This window comes from Pteropus medius, unplaced genomic scaffold (genome assembly GCF_902729225.1).
Source record: "Pteropus medius unplaced genomic scaffold, Ma_sr-lr_union100, whole genome shotgun sequence".
Lineage (NCBI taxonomy): Eukaryota > Metazoa > Chordata > Mammalia > Chiroptera > Pteropodidae > Pteropus > Pteropus medius.
In genome coordinates this window covers 57,155,208-57,169,785 of record NW_024344378.1, presented here as the reverse complement: position 1 = coordinate 57,169,785, position 14,578 = coordinate 57,155,208, and the positions used below count along the sequence as shown (strand labels likewise).

Genomic DNA, 14,578 nt, shown 5'->3' with positions numbered 1-14,578 from the left:
TCTGTGTTTTATTAACCTCTAATTTTGAAGAATTCCAATCATGAAAAAAGGAGACAAAATAGTATGATAAACCCTGATGTACACATCATTCAGCTTGAATAATTATCAGTCATGGCCAGTCTTGTTTTTCTATCTGTAATCTTATCCACTCCAACTTCTCTCTCTCCCCTCTCTCTCTCTCTCTTTCTCTCTCAAGTTTATTGAGGTAACATGTACGTTATAATTATTTTGAAGCAAATTACAGATTTCTTAATTTCTTTCATAAATACTTAAGTACATCATCTCTAAAAGAGGACTCTTCAAAACTATAACCACAATACCATTTTCATACCCTATAAATTATTAATTGCTTAATATTATCGTATGTCCAGTCAGTATTCAATTTCCAGTCTCAAATTTCTAGTAGTCTTGTTTATAGACTTTTTTAACCTGTAAATTTCCCCTCCATCTTTTTTTTTGTCTTGTATTTTATAAATTTTGTGTTACACTTAATACCCTTAAGGAATATGGTCTTGTTTATTTATTTTAAAACTATGTTTTACCCTCCCTTAAAAGAGAGTAATCTTGTAAGTTAAATCTGTTAGTTTTTAAATGTTTCCTGTATACTTCATGACTCCTGACAAATGCCTTCTAAAAGGAGGTATTTAATATGACTGGTTTTAGCTCTTCCATTGTAGTTAGGAACTTTGCATCAAAAGTCTTAGAAGTGTAGCTGTAGAGGTCAGAATTGGATGTTTGTAAAAGATCACTCATCTTTTTTTTTAACCATTTCTATGGAACCCTGATAAATGCAGGGATAGCATATGGAAAAATTAAATAATATACCTCTGCCATTCACCCACCTCCCACCCCAAACTACAGATGTAGCTCAGGACTACTTAAGACAATTAACAGTAACAGCATGGTAGTTCTGGCTAACATCCTCAAACACCTAAACAAATTATTTTAGATTAGACATGAGGAACACCTTCCTAACCAGAGTGTTTGTTTTCAGGAGCAGCCTGGGGGTGGGGAGCGGCGGGGATGGGCGGGGTGGGGGTGGTGGAGCTGTAGTAGTTTTCTTTAAGTGTTTTGTGTGGCATATAGTATATGAAGAATCAACTGACAGTCAGTTTACATATCTCATAGACTTTTTAAATGGACTTGGTGATTTAAGGAGAGTCTTTAGAAATACTAGACCTGCTTAAGCATACATTTCCTTGGTATTTGGGGTAACATCTTGAGAACCCTTGGGCGCAGCTGAAACCTTATCTGTCTTTCAGGAGACATGTCAGTTAAATGACCTCATCATTTGCTCTTTAAATTGCTTTAATGTTAATGAAGTATTTAATACTCATCTATACGAGGATATTTATTGTGCAACATTAATATAAATATTAACTACCTGCTTAAGAGTATGCATTCAGAATGAAAAACATATAAATGAAATTCAGGAATGTTCATTGTTAGCTCTGAAAATTTTACTTTGTTTGGAGAGGGATTGTGCTAAGTCTCTTGGTTGGAGAGATTGGTAAAATGGTGGACAACTGTAGGATAAATATCTGTATTGAGTTAATAATTGTAACTTTGCCTAGAAAAATTTAAATGATTAAGTTTTGCCAAAATAAGACAAAATTTAGCAGCTAGTGTGATAATGCTTGGTCTTGGTGCATGATTGAATAGTTAATACATTATAACTTTGGGAATAGGAAAGTAAACTAATTTGGCAGCATTATGACATTTAAAACAGTAAGGGCCAAGTAAGTAGAAATTCTGACTGTTTTCGTTTAGCATAATAGTCTACATTTTGTTTTTTCTTAAGAGCATTACAACATTGTGAAGAATTGATTCAGCAGTATAACCGTGCTGAGAACAGTATATGCTTACCTGTCAGTAAGCCTCTGCCTCAGCAGAATGTAGCTAACCACGTGGGCAAAGCAGTGGAAGACTGCATGAGGGCCATCATTGGGGTGTTGCTCAATTTAACTAATGATAATGGTAAGTAATATTTTCTACATAGTCTCATTGGAAGATTTTATGTTACATGTAAAAATAAGTTAGTCCCTTTGTTTCTTCCTTTCTTGATGTTGTGATTTTTTAATTGTCATCATGCAGTTCACTTATTCATACATAGATTTAACTGCTTTTTAGGAGTTGGTATTTTTAGAACCAGCCTTGTAGCTTGGATTGGAAATATGACAGTCAACATTTCTAAATTTTAATATCTGTGTTAATAAATATTGGTTGTTAGTGTCATGATGAAGAATCAGTAACAATTTTCATTTTCTTTCTATTTCCTATTTTAGAGTGGGGCAGCACCAAAACAGGAGAACAAGATGGCTTGATTGGCACAGCAATGAACTGTGTGCTTCAGGTTCCAAAGTACCTACCTCAGGAGCAAAGATTTGACATTCGAGTGCTGGTGAGTCGAAGTGATGTTCAGAAATGAATATTTGACTTACTAAGATGATAAAAACTTCATCTTAGTTTTGGGGTTAGAACCATTTGTTCATTGTATTATGGGTTTCAATGGATTCCTTATGAACATACCTCTTATTGTACAAAAGAAAGCCATGAGGGCCCTATGTAAAAATAAAAAATATAAGAATAATGGTGATTTTAAAAAAGTGATGAAACCATTCTTTGTGGAGACCATTGTCTTACATATTTGTTTTTAACCATTTTGTAGATGGTAGAACACTGATTAGATTTCTAGCTGCCAATAAGAGTTATATATAGTGTGTTCATTTGCTTTTAATTCTCACCTGTGATAATATGCATGTTTTAATTTTTGTAGGGCTTAGGTCTACTGATAAACCTAGTAGAGTATAGTGCTCGGAATCGGCACTGTCTTGTCAACATGGAAACATCGTGTTCTTTTGATTCTTCCTTCTGTAGTGGAGAAGGAGATGATAGTTTAAGGATAGCTGGACAAGTTCATGCTGTTCAGGCATTAGTGCAGGTAAGCAACAACTTAATACCTTCAGTTTGTTGCATCTGTTCAGTTTCCTTATCAGTTGTATCTTCTCACTTCCTCCCCTCCCCTGTCCTCATACCTTTCCCTCCCTTTCCCCACCCCTCTCTTGGTCTCATTCTATTTCCACTGTCACCACCAGTTCAGTTCAGTGAGAGGTACACTGGGTTAGAATGAATACCTTTACTCTGTTGACTATCTTCAACTGTTACAGTCACTCCTTAGGCATTGTTAGTGAAAAGCAGAAAAAAGCCATATTTGTTAATGAATCAAAAATATATTATTAACAAATTAGGACTCAAACTCTAGCCCATCTACTTTAAGTCCTCCAGCATTTTCTTACTGGTCTATTCTTTGGCCAGGACAATGTGTACCAAAATATTGGGCCATACTTTTCAATGTCTGTGGAGTAATTTCCTGGTTTAGGAATTGTGTAAGAATACGTATATTTAAAATTGATGTCTCCACTCACCCCAACTCAATCACTAAACGCACACTCACTCCCCCCTTCCATTTATCCTTCCCCCAAAAACCTATGTCAGTTCTTGTTATTTGACAATGTTGGGCGTTACAAATTTACTTTTTGCCAGTCTCATAGGTTCCTAGCTACCTTTATCAGTTCCTTAAATAACAGTTCACTTATGTTCAGAAGTGATAATGAACCATCCTTTTCATTGTTTCCAAAGCCTTTGCTAACCTGTTAATCCTTTTGGCCTTTTTGAAACTAATAATGCTTGAACTTGTGTCTTCAAAAAGTAATCCACAACAACTTGACCTTTTCCTGAATCATAACTACGAGCCCATCAATCTTGTTTCAAACGTTATCTCAAGACTTCTTTATACTCTTAAAATTTATTAGAGACTCCAAATAATTTTGGTTTATGTATGCTCTATCTTTCCATATTTACTGAATTAGAAATCAAAACTGAGAAAATAGTGAAACCTAGGCATTTATTCCATTAGCCATGAGAGCAATAATATCAAATGGCATGTAGATTCTGGAAGAAAATTCTACTGCACAGTCATGAAAGAATGAAAGAAGTCAGTTGACCTCTTCATATCATTATGAATGCAATTTTGACCTCACAGGTGCCCTGAAATGAACTTGGGAGACTCCTGGCGACCTTAGAACCAATTTTAAGAAGTACAGCTTTATATAAAACTTAAATTTTATTTTTCTTAAGGGTATTAAATTTTATATACCCCTGTTGTATATACTAAGCAATTCTTTGACATCTACTTAGCATTTGATTTTCAGATAGTTGTCTCTGGTAACTTGGGGTTTTTCCCTAATCATATCAGTATATTAAATGCTTTCTGTATGTTGAGCACTGTACCAACACAGGGAAGATAAAATAAAGACAAGGAATTTAGTGTATTCCTTTTTGACTTAGTTTTTATTGTGTACTCCTATTAACAATTGTACTTACATTGTTTATAATACATTGTTTATAATATTAGTTGAGATCCAGTTCTGGGTCTTTCTCTGAGACCTTTCTTTCGCTTTTTACTTTTACTGGTTCTTATCTCTTTACATTTCTTTTAAAGAAGCTGTGTTACTTTTTACCAATATTATGTAGTTTTATTCGGTTTTCTTTCTTCCTTTCAGTTAATATTTCCAGTCTGCTTGAGTTAAAATATATATATATATTTTTAATCAAGTTTGTGTTTTTTGTTTGAATTTCCTGTCAGTATTATGTAAATTAAAGTGCCTGTATTGTTAAGTGTATCATTAGCAGACACACTTAATTTACTTGATTAAATCCCAGCAACATTTATAACTTTGTTTTGGCCTTCAATAGGATGTCAAGCAAGGATGATTAGAGCAGGCGCTTTTACTGGTACTTAAACTTTTTATCAGACAATATGCTTCCTAGAAGTTAGTGGTATTTAAAAACAGAATTAACCTTATATTTGGGTACATACTTATTGGTTGATGATCTCTTTTTAATGATCTTCAAAAATAATTTTTATTAGCTATTCCTTGAGCGAGAGCGAGCCGCCCAGTTGGCAGAAAGTAAAACAGATGAGTTGATCAAAGATGCTCCCACTACTCAGCATGATAAGAGTGGAGAGTGGCAAGAAACAAGTGGAGAAATACAGTGGGTATCAACTGAAAAGACTGATGGTACAGAAGAGAAACATAAGAAGGAAGAGGATGATGAAGAACTTGACCTCAATAAAGGTACTTTATCTTGAGTGGTGTATTCAAATTGAAAATAATGGCTTATTTTTTCTCCAGAATATAGTTTTAATATAATTTTATGTTTTCTCATAATCTTTTATTTCATCTATTATTTTATGGCCTCTAGTGCAGTGCAGACAAGCTTTGCTATTTCATTGTTCCTAGGAGTTCTTTGTTGGCTTCCTGGCAATGAGGAATGCACATGAGCAGTGCAGGAAGGGTCTGCCTTTCTTTCTGGCCAGCTTCCTGTATTTACCTGTAAAGAGACGTGGCTGAACAGTATGACTCCTAAAGGTTTTACAGTTTTGAAAGTTCGAGATTCTTTTAATGGCCTCACTTATAAACAGAGATCTCTTGTCATAAATTACAGTAATGGTTTTCAAATGGTATGTAGGTGGTAGCAAACACAGTAAGGAATACACTGAAGGTAATGTCCTCAGTAATCAAACATTACTCTTGTCAGGAACTGTGATACTTAATTTACTGCAAAATAGCCATTTGTAACTTCATGCCACTCAAGTCATGAAATTTAAGAAATATGTTTAGCTTCACTTAGCTAGGAAGCAAGCACCAGCAATATTTGATTCTGAGTCTAGTCTCTTATGCCCACTGCTCCCAAAATCTAATGTCCTTAGTTCTGAAGTAAGAAATCTATTTCATTTTCTCATTTTATAAGTTTTGATGTTTTCTTTGGCATAATAGTTTTGGTTGCTTAGCAGTCTTCTTTTTTTTCTTTTTTCCTGAAAAGGCTTTATTAAAGGGGGATGGGGCTCAGTCCTTGGCTGCTGCCTTCCTCAGGGCTGCAAGGACATGGCTCTGCTCCTCTCTTTCTCTTGGTGTGGATGTGTGTCCTCACCCTTTTTTCTTGGTGAACATCAGGGACTTATCCTTAGAGACCTTGAGCGGCCCCATGGCTGCTCCATAACAAGATAAATTCACTCTTTTAAACAGTTGAGTAGTTTTCAGTATATTCACAAGGTTATATAAACATCACCACTGTCTATCATCACCCCCTGTTTTCCCCTCCCCTAGCCACTGGAGACTACTAACCTACTTCTGTCTCTGGATTTGTCTATTCTGGACATTTCATATAAATTAAATAATAGAATATATGGTCCTTTGAATATATGGACTGGCTTCTTTGACTTAGTCTAATGTTTCCAGTATTCGTTTATGTTATAGCATGTTTTAGTACTTAATTCATTTTTATAGCCAAATAATATTCCATTGTATATACCTATCACATTTCATTTATCTAATCAGTTGATGGTCATTTGGGTTTGTGTCTTTCTTTGGTCGTTATGAATAATTCTGCTATGATCATTCATGTATAAGTTTTTGTGTAAACGTATTTTCAGTTCTGGGTATGTACCCAAATGTAGAATTACTAGATTATTCGTTAACTCTATGTTTAATATTTTAAGAAACTGCCAAATTTGTTTTCCAGTTTCTCTGCATCCTTACAAACAGTTGTCTCTTATTTTAGCCATCCTAGTGGGTGTGAAGGTATATGTCACTTCATTTTCGGTTCTCTAAAGAATAAATAGTATTGAGCATCTTTTCACATGTTTAGTGGTCATTTACATATCTTCTTTGGAGAAATAACTATTCCAAGTCCCATATTTTAGATTAAGTTGTCTTTTTATTGTCGTACAAATTTTCTTTATATATTCTAGATACCTGACCCTGATCAGGTACATGATTTGCAGATATATTCTGAGGTTTGTCTTTTCACTTTCTTGATGGTGTCTTTTCAAACACAAGGTTTAAGGTTGATGCAGTCTTTTTTTTTTGGTCATTTGTGGGTTTTGTGTTGTATTTAAGAAACCATTTCCTAACCCAAGATCACAAAGATTTAGTCTGTGTTTTCTTCTAAGAGTTTTATGGTTTTAGCTCTTACATTAAGGTCCATCTTCCATTTGAATTATTTTTTGTTAATTTCTGTGGATACCCATTTTCCTGGCACCATTTATCAACGTTTAACAGTTTTGTAGAAAAGATAACTAAGGAAGGAATGGAGCAATTAGGGGGGATCGTTTTATGAACTACATAGATGTCTAATCAATGCAGTGTATACTTGAAACTCATTTAAATAAATAAATTTTAAAAAATAACTAAGTTGTTAGTTTCTTGGGTTTTTATTTTTTAATGTACTGTTAACAGTTTTTTGTTTAAATATTCTTAGCCCTTCAGCATGCTGGCAAACACATGGAGGATTGCATTGTGGCTTCATACACAGCGCTGCTTCTCGGGTGTCTCTGCCAGGAGAGTCCAGTAAGTAATAGTTCGGTGTTTTATGTGTTTTAAAAAGATTCTGTTACGACAGCATCATATCCTTATCTAACTAATTTATTACTTTTTTCCTCCCTTATGTTAAAAACTTGATTATTTGGTGAACTTCTAAAGGTACATTCCAAAGTAAGAGCATATTAGTTTAATGATAAAAGTTCTTGACTAATGAGTGATGAATCAACTCACATGCCTTTGGTTGAAGAAAAAGAGAGCATATATAAAACCTGTGCTCAGCTGACTTAAGATGGGGAAGTCTAGCCTCAGTGATATCAAGGACTCAGATAATTTCTGTCTTTAAACTCAGCCATCCTCTGCATGTTGACTTGTTCTTTGCTAGCTCACCCTATGGCCCCATTCTGGCTCTAGCTACTTGTCTCATCTAGTTAAATAATGTCCAGAAGAAGAAGGTGGACTCTTCCTGTAAATTTCTTTTTAAGAGCAATGTTTTTTTCCCCCCTCGGATCCCTCCACACCCACTACTCATCTTGGCCAACACTGGCTCACATGCTTCTCTTTGAAGTATTCACTGGCCAGGAAAACAGGGTTGGTATGTGAGATTTAGATCATCATGATTTAACTAAAAGAAGAATGAGCATCTAGATAATTGGGCCGAGTTAGCACAGAAGTGGATGGTTTGGGCCTTTGGGACAGTCTGGTATAATTTGGGGAAACAATGAGCACCATCCAGGGATTTTTTTTTAAAGCAATTTTTTTTTTCACAGAAAAAAATTATAAGTCCATAATTTATGCCCAGTAAAAGTCAAGTATCTTCCAAAATTAAAGGTGAAATATTTTTTCTTCCTTAAACAAAGAACGTCAAGAAGCAAGAAAAAATCACCAACACAACCTCTACTGTGGGAGAATGTTAGGAAAGTAAGCCTTTCTGAAGCTGAGGTGGACAAAAAAAGAACTGATAACACAGATAGAAATATGAAAGGCTTTATTAGTGATAAAAGGCACTCATACCAGAAATGATAATTATCCACCCACCTACATGTCTTCATTATTTCCTTTGCTGTTATTTCAATCAGTTTTTTTTTTAAAAGTATTGACTATTTTTTTTTTTAATCAATTGTACTGTGTATTTTTCTGAATCTTTCTTGTCTGTCTCTTTCATGTTTATATTGTAGTCAGGCTCTTATCTGATACTAGCCTGCTTCACTGTGATCCTTGCTGGCACTACTGCTTTCAAGATCAAGAGCAAAGTTCTCATCATGGCTCTGAAGGCCCTTTTGGGGAATTTTTATTCCCTTTCTGGGAATCTCTTCAGCTCAGCCCTTTTCCTCATTTCCTTAAAATCCAGAGATTAAGGGTAAATGAGAAACAAATCTAGCAAAGGGAAGGAGGAAGAGGCAAGTCTCAAAAACAACCAAAAACAATGGGCATACAATTTAAATTTAAAGATTTTCGGGTATTCTATTTTGTGCACCCTAGTTTCAGTCATGTTCTTTCTTAAATAAGGTTCTTGGAATTAACTTGTTTTATTACCTTGTGTGGTTATCTTGGGGCATCTTTCCTATGTTAATAAATTTCTATTTATTTATATCTTTCATCTTTAAAGAGATGATAAGGTCTCTATGTTGTGGGGAATGTTGTGAATTCATTGAGCCCAGATGTCTTTGTTGCTTTGGGATCATTATGATTAACCTAAAACACAAGGTGATACTGCAAAATGTGAAGGAAATTGGTTTGCTCTATGTCTGTGTGGAAAAGACCAGGAAGCAGGTGGTTGTATATAGTAAATGCTGCTTTACGGTGACAGGCGTCATGCTTAGGAATCCCAGGAGACTTGGTGTCATTTTTCATTGCCCACCAAGCATGTGGTGCATGAAGTAGTCAGTCTCCTCGCTGGCCTTCCTGCTTTCTTGACTCTCCATTTCTGAAATCTTGCACACTTGTATGATAGCTATCTTCTTTAAGAGCACATCTGATCACATAACTCCTCTCTTAACAATTTTTTTGTGGCCTACCATCATTTAGGAAATGATTTTGTTCACTGCTGCAAGATTCCAAATTTAAAACTGTTACTCCAGTTTCTAAATCAGTCATATCCCTTGAGTACTTTCTAAATTTCCCAAATAGGCCATACAGTTTCACACCTTTTCTTTTTATACCTACTGCACTATTCCCACTAATGGACTATCATGCCTCTTCCCTAGAAATTGGTTAAAGACATTCTTAAATCCAGCTTTCCTTTAACTGTAGTTACCATAGCCATTACCCGTATATTTTCCACTTAAGTAGATTTTTTAAACATTTTGTAAAATCTCAAGTGTTTTTAGCTACAAGGTTTTTTTACTCAGTAGGAGTAAATTTGTATTCCAGCTCACAGCTGGGGACCTACGGTGGCTTTTGGTGGGGAGGTTCACTTGGAATATGGGTGATTGATACTACATACTTTTTAGCACATGGTTGTTTTAGCAACGTTTTTATGAGATCTTTTCTGAAATTGTATTTGTACCATTATTTTGCTGCTTTATAATTTCAAAGGTACCTGATAGAAGAATATAAAAAAAGGGAGAGCGGACTGGTAGCAAATTTCTTAAAAGGGAGTAATTGTAGTCTCTCTTTCCCTGCCCACATCAACAAAAAATTAAGAAGTGTGCCCGCCTTGGCAATGTCCCCCAACATATTTTCATATTCTTATAGGTGACCCTTTTTAGAAGAGCTTTTCCTTTCATTCTTTATGAACCTTACAAGCATTTTTAAAACACAAATGAAATAGAACAGTTTTTAAAGCAGGTCATATATTTTCCTTATAACAGATTGGTTTATATATAGTTAGGCTGCTTCTTGCTAACAATGAAGGCAAACACCTTAACCTCTCCTGGCTTGCCGACATTGTCTTTTTCATTGATGATCTAGAACACGGGTCCCCAACCCTTGAGCCGTGGACTGGTATCAATCCTTGGCCTGTTAAGAACCAGGCCACACCAGCAGGAAGTGAGCAGCAGTCTAGCAAGCGAAATTTCTTCTGTATTTGCAGCCACTACCCAATGCTAGTATCCACTGCCTCAGCTCCATCTCAGATTATCAGGCATTAGATTCTCATAGGTGCACTGGTCCCTGGTGCTAAAAAGGTTGGGGACCACCACTAGATTACCTTTGGAAAGATCTAGTTAATTCTTAGTCTGCACAGTTTGTTGAATTCAGCTCTGGAACATGAGGAATTTTCTTTAATCTTTTTCTTTTTATATAATTAAGCATTCTGAAGTATAACATTTTAAGTCTACACTCCTTTTCCTCACTCTCCTAACACACACACACCACCCCACCCCACACTCACCCCTCCCAATCCATCCATATCCATACCACGACAAACACTACCCTCCTCCTCCAGCACGTTTTGTTTTTTTCAGGCATTTTTCTGGGCTTTTACAAAAGTAAATCTGTACACATGTTTCTTTGTAGCCTTTTACCAGCTTTACCTTTGTTCTTTCTGTGGATAGGATGGGGTAGGGAATGGGAACACACATGTGCAAGCAGAGTTGAGGAGCGTGGAAAAGGAAATTGTGTATTAACCAAAGGAGTTCGAGGACTGTATAGATGTTTGGAACAGGATGTGTGTCAAAACCAACAATACAGTGCAAGGTGCCCGTTCATGTTTCCTGCCCCCTAACCAGTATTTCTTTGTTAACTCAGATCAATGTCACCACTGTACGGGAATATCTCCCAGAAGGAGACTTTTCAATAATGACAGAGATGCTCAAAAAATTCCTGAGCTTTATGAATCTTACTGTAAGTAGTTGCAGCTTCTGTGGTTTTAAATATACATATGATACATTAATGACAGTATAAATAAAAATAATGTGGCAATAGTGAGCGGAAGCAAAAAGGGATTCCCTTTTAATAATTGTACTCTATTTCTTTTAAGATATATTGACAACTACATTATCAAAACCATAATTTAATCTCAGTGTGTTTTGAGTCAGTGTTCAGTTTAGGAAAGCTAAAAATATTTAAGCTTTGATATAATACTTTTTAAAATTTGTAAAATATTAATTGTTACTTCTTTTCTACCTGCCCCACCCTCCCCTTTTCAGTGTGCTGTTGGAACCACAGGCCAGAAATCTATCTCTAGAGTGATTGAATACTTGGAACATTGCTAGCTGCTTTACCTTTGCTTCAGGTGCTCGGTAATGCTGGAGCTATTCTTAGACAAAGAAAAGTCATGAAAGAAGTCCTTGAAGATACACCAAGAACATTCATCAGTATCATTCACATTTGGATTTTTAAGGCCTCCTGATTTCTTCGTCATGCATTCTGCATTTGCTAAATGACAGTTACTACATCAATCTGCAACTATCAAAAATGAGGGAAAAGGTTCAGGCTGTTAATTCCATGCAGTATTTAAATACACTTATTTTGGCAGAGTTTATACTCTCCCCTTGTTCTCTTGCTTTATTCTGGGCAAGTTTTAAGGGGAAATTTTGTGCTGCTGTTAGTGCAACTGCTGTGTATGTTGAGCCACTGTTGTCATGCCAGCCAGGTGCAAAGGCAGCTTAGCTACTGAGGTATCGAATGTTCTGAGGACATTCTAGACAACAGCTTAGTTCCTTTTTCAGGCTCATTTGCTTTTGCTTTTTTGTTGAATGATTCCAATCGTAAATAAAGCTTTTAATAATTTTGTGAAATTTTTTGTTGTTGTTCCCTGAACTACTGTCTATATTTAAAATTAGATGGAATCCAAAGACACAAGGGATTAATAGCATATTTTTTTATTCTTGATTTGATTTGGGTTGTCGAACTATTTTTCACTTTTCAGACCATGACCATGTTCATTATGATACCATCATGAGTCATAGCTATAGACTTAAGAAAACAAATGACAGTTTGAGGGACTATTATATAAGATGATGTGCCCTGTTAAAGGATGAAGCAAAATAGACAAACCCAGGGTAGTTTATGTTTAATGCTAGGGGAGGCTCTTGAAACATTAAGTTTTAAGGGAGAACTCTCTAGATATATTTTCTAATAATGCTCAGTACAATAAATATAAGGAAGCTAAAACACCAATGTGGAATTCATGTTTCTAGATAACGTGTATATTCTCCTATAGAGTGACAGGATCAAATGCATAAACGCAAAGCCTTAAATTGCTGGTGTAGAAAAAGGTCTTTTTTTTCATTCAGATCCTTAGTTCATAGAGCAGTGTGTTGTTTGGAAAACAGTCATGGAACACATAAAACACATTTTATATATTTAATTTCACAACATTGCAAAATTTTTCTTGTGTTATTGTTCAGACCACTCGTTATACATTTTTTTTCTTTTAATTGATTGGGTCTGAATACAGGCTTTCCAGAGATCTATTTCATTAATACTTTTAAATACCTTTCAGGTAGTTATATCATGTTTCTTCATTGGATTTGTAAAACTTGAAGCCATAAAAATATTAGTTTGGTGTGTACTGGGGAAAATAGCTAAAAGTCTAATTTTTACTCATTTAGACTTTGTTATTTCCTTGTATAAAGTGACAAATCGGGGCTCTTGTATCAGTGCCAGCTGTAATGTTTTTTAATGCAGTGGCTGCCTTCTAATGTCTTCCTATTTTTGATAATGCAGATTGTTGGTAAATCTATAAGGAAGTAACTGGTTCCAGGCAAACTGTTTTCTTCTTCCTCTTACCCACCCTGACCCTACCCATCACCTTTTGAGAGCATGGTATGCCAGTGTAATTTGGGAAAGACTTAGGTTGTATTTGCCCTGAGCTTAGTGAACTCTTTTAAAACCATATTGATAAATGAAATCCGTAAAATTGAATTAAATATATTTTGTTTAATTATTTTAAAATACATTGATATTTATTAATAATTGGATTTAGGAAAAGGAACAGAGTTTTGGTAAAACTGACTTGTGGCAGGTGGTAAGAAATATAAAACATTTGAATGAGAACAATCAGGGCGAACTACATTTTTCTGTTACACTGGTAATCATTTGAGAATTGATTTACCTCAGTGTTTAACAGTTTTTGTTTTGTTATTTAAATATAATACTAATTGTCAAGCACTGATAGAGATGCAGATTTTGGGGGTGGTTGTGGGGGAGAAAACACCTCACCAACTGCAGTGCATTTGTGTGTTTTTAACCCTCAGAGAACTCTGCATTATAGGGTACTTGAGGCTGACTTACAAATTAAAGTTTTAAAGTAACCTTTTTTTCCATTGTAAATATTTCTGTAAATACTACCAGTTGGAAATTAGAACAGTAGAGTACTTTTCTGAATCCAATCTTATTTTTATTTTATACAGTATTTCTCAGCTGTGATCTTTGGAGCAAAAGCCAACGGCAGGAAAAAAATAGTTTGTACCAGTTTCATGAAGTATGTCTTTGGGTTTTGTAAATAATTTTAACTCAAATAAAATTGCTACTTTCAATACACATGTTGTCTTTAACATAAGTCTATTTGAACTGTTGTGGAGGAAGAAGTCTCATGATACAGCCGACTACTGGGAAACACGAAGTGTCAAGTGATTTTCACATTTTCATCATACACATAAAAATTTAACCAATTTTTGTTAAACGCGTGTAATTTTCCTTGTTTTTAATTATACTGAAGAATGTCAACTCTCAGTAACTCAGGTTCATTAGAGATAGTGGTTTTCTGGTTATGTAGTTAGGCCCTCAGTGTGTTTGCTAAGTTGCTTTAGTCTTGCCTCTCTGAATATGACCCAAAACTGCTTTGCTTTTGAGTTTTTACAGCTGCTTTCTAGATTTTTCAGTTTCCTCTTACCTGTGAACCTTTAGGTTTCCTGCATTTACTACAAGTGGATTCCTCAACCTTCTTTTCCCCTCTCCTGGGAGTTCCATCTACTCTCCCCTTTTACATAAACACAGTATAAACATTTAAAAGTGAAGGCTATGGATATAGAAAGATTTAAATCACACACATGAATTTTGAATATTAGTGCTGATGTTTATTTTATTAACTGAGCAAATTTCTGAATTTATACCCTGTTTACTCAAATGTCTTTACCTCAAGAGTTGTGAAAATTAAGACAATGCAATGTGAAGCATAGTGTTCCAAACTTAGGTCTTGCTAAATGGTAGCTTTTATCAACCAATTCTGTTTTTACTCTGTTGGGAAATATAAATGTTCTAAACTTTACACAGAATATTGTGACTATTTCAGACACTTGGAATAATTA

General features: G+C 35.1%; 1 protein-coding gene across 2 annotated transcripts in view; it reads left to right on the top strand.

Moving 5' to 3' along the window:
• The window catches only part of WAPL (WAPL cohesin release factor), a 67,357-nt gene extending 53,546 nt beyond the window's left edge, over positions 1–13,811 (top strand). For both annotated transcript variants that reach the window (XM_039872289.1, XM_039872288.1), the window contains exons 13-19: positions 1,802–1,977; positions 2,286–2,401; positions 2,777–2,941; positions 4,931–5,138; positions 7,324–7,412; positions 11,073–11,168; positions 11,474–13,811. In XM_039872289.1, coding sequence (XP_039728223.1) covers positions 1,802–1,977; positions 2,286–2,401; positions 2,777–2,941; positions 4,931–5,138; positions 7,324–7,412; positions 11,073–11,168; positions 11,474–11,539 — 916 coding nt within the window. In that variant the 3' untranslated portion in view covers positions 11,540–13,811. The remainder of the gene's footprint in view (positions 1–1,801; positions 1,978–2,285; positions 2,402–2,776; positions 2,942–4,930; positions 5,139–7,323; positions 7,413–11,072; positions 11,169–11,473) is intronic.
• The last annotated feature ends 767 nt before the right edge of the window (positions 13,812–14,578 follow it).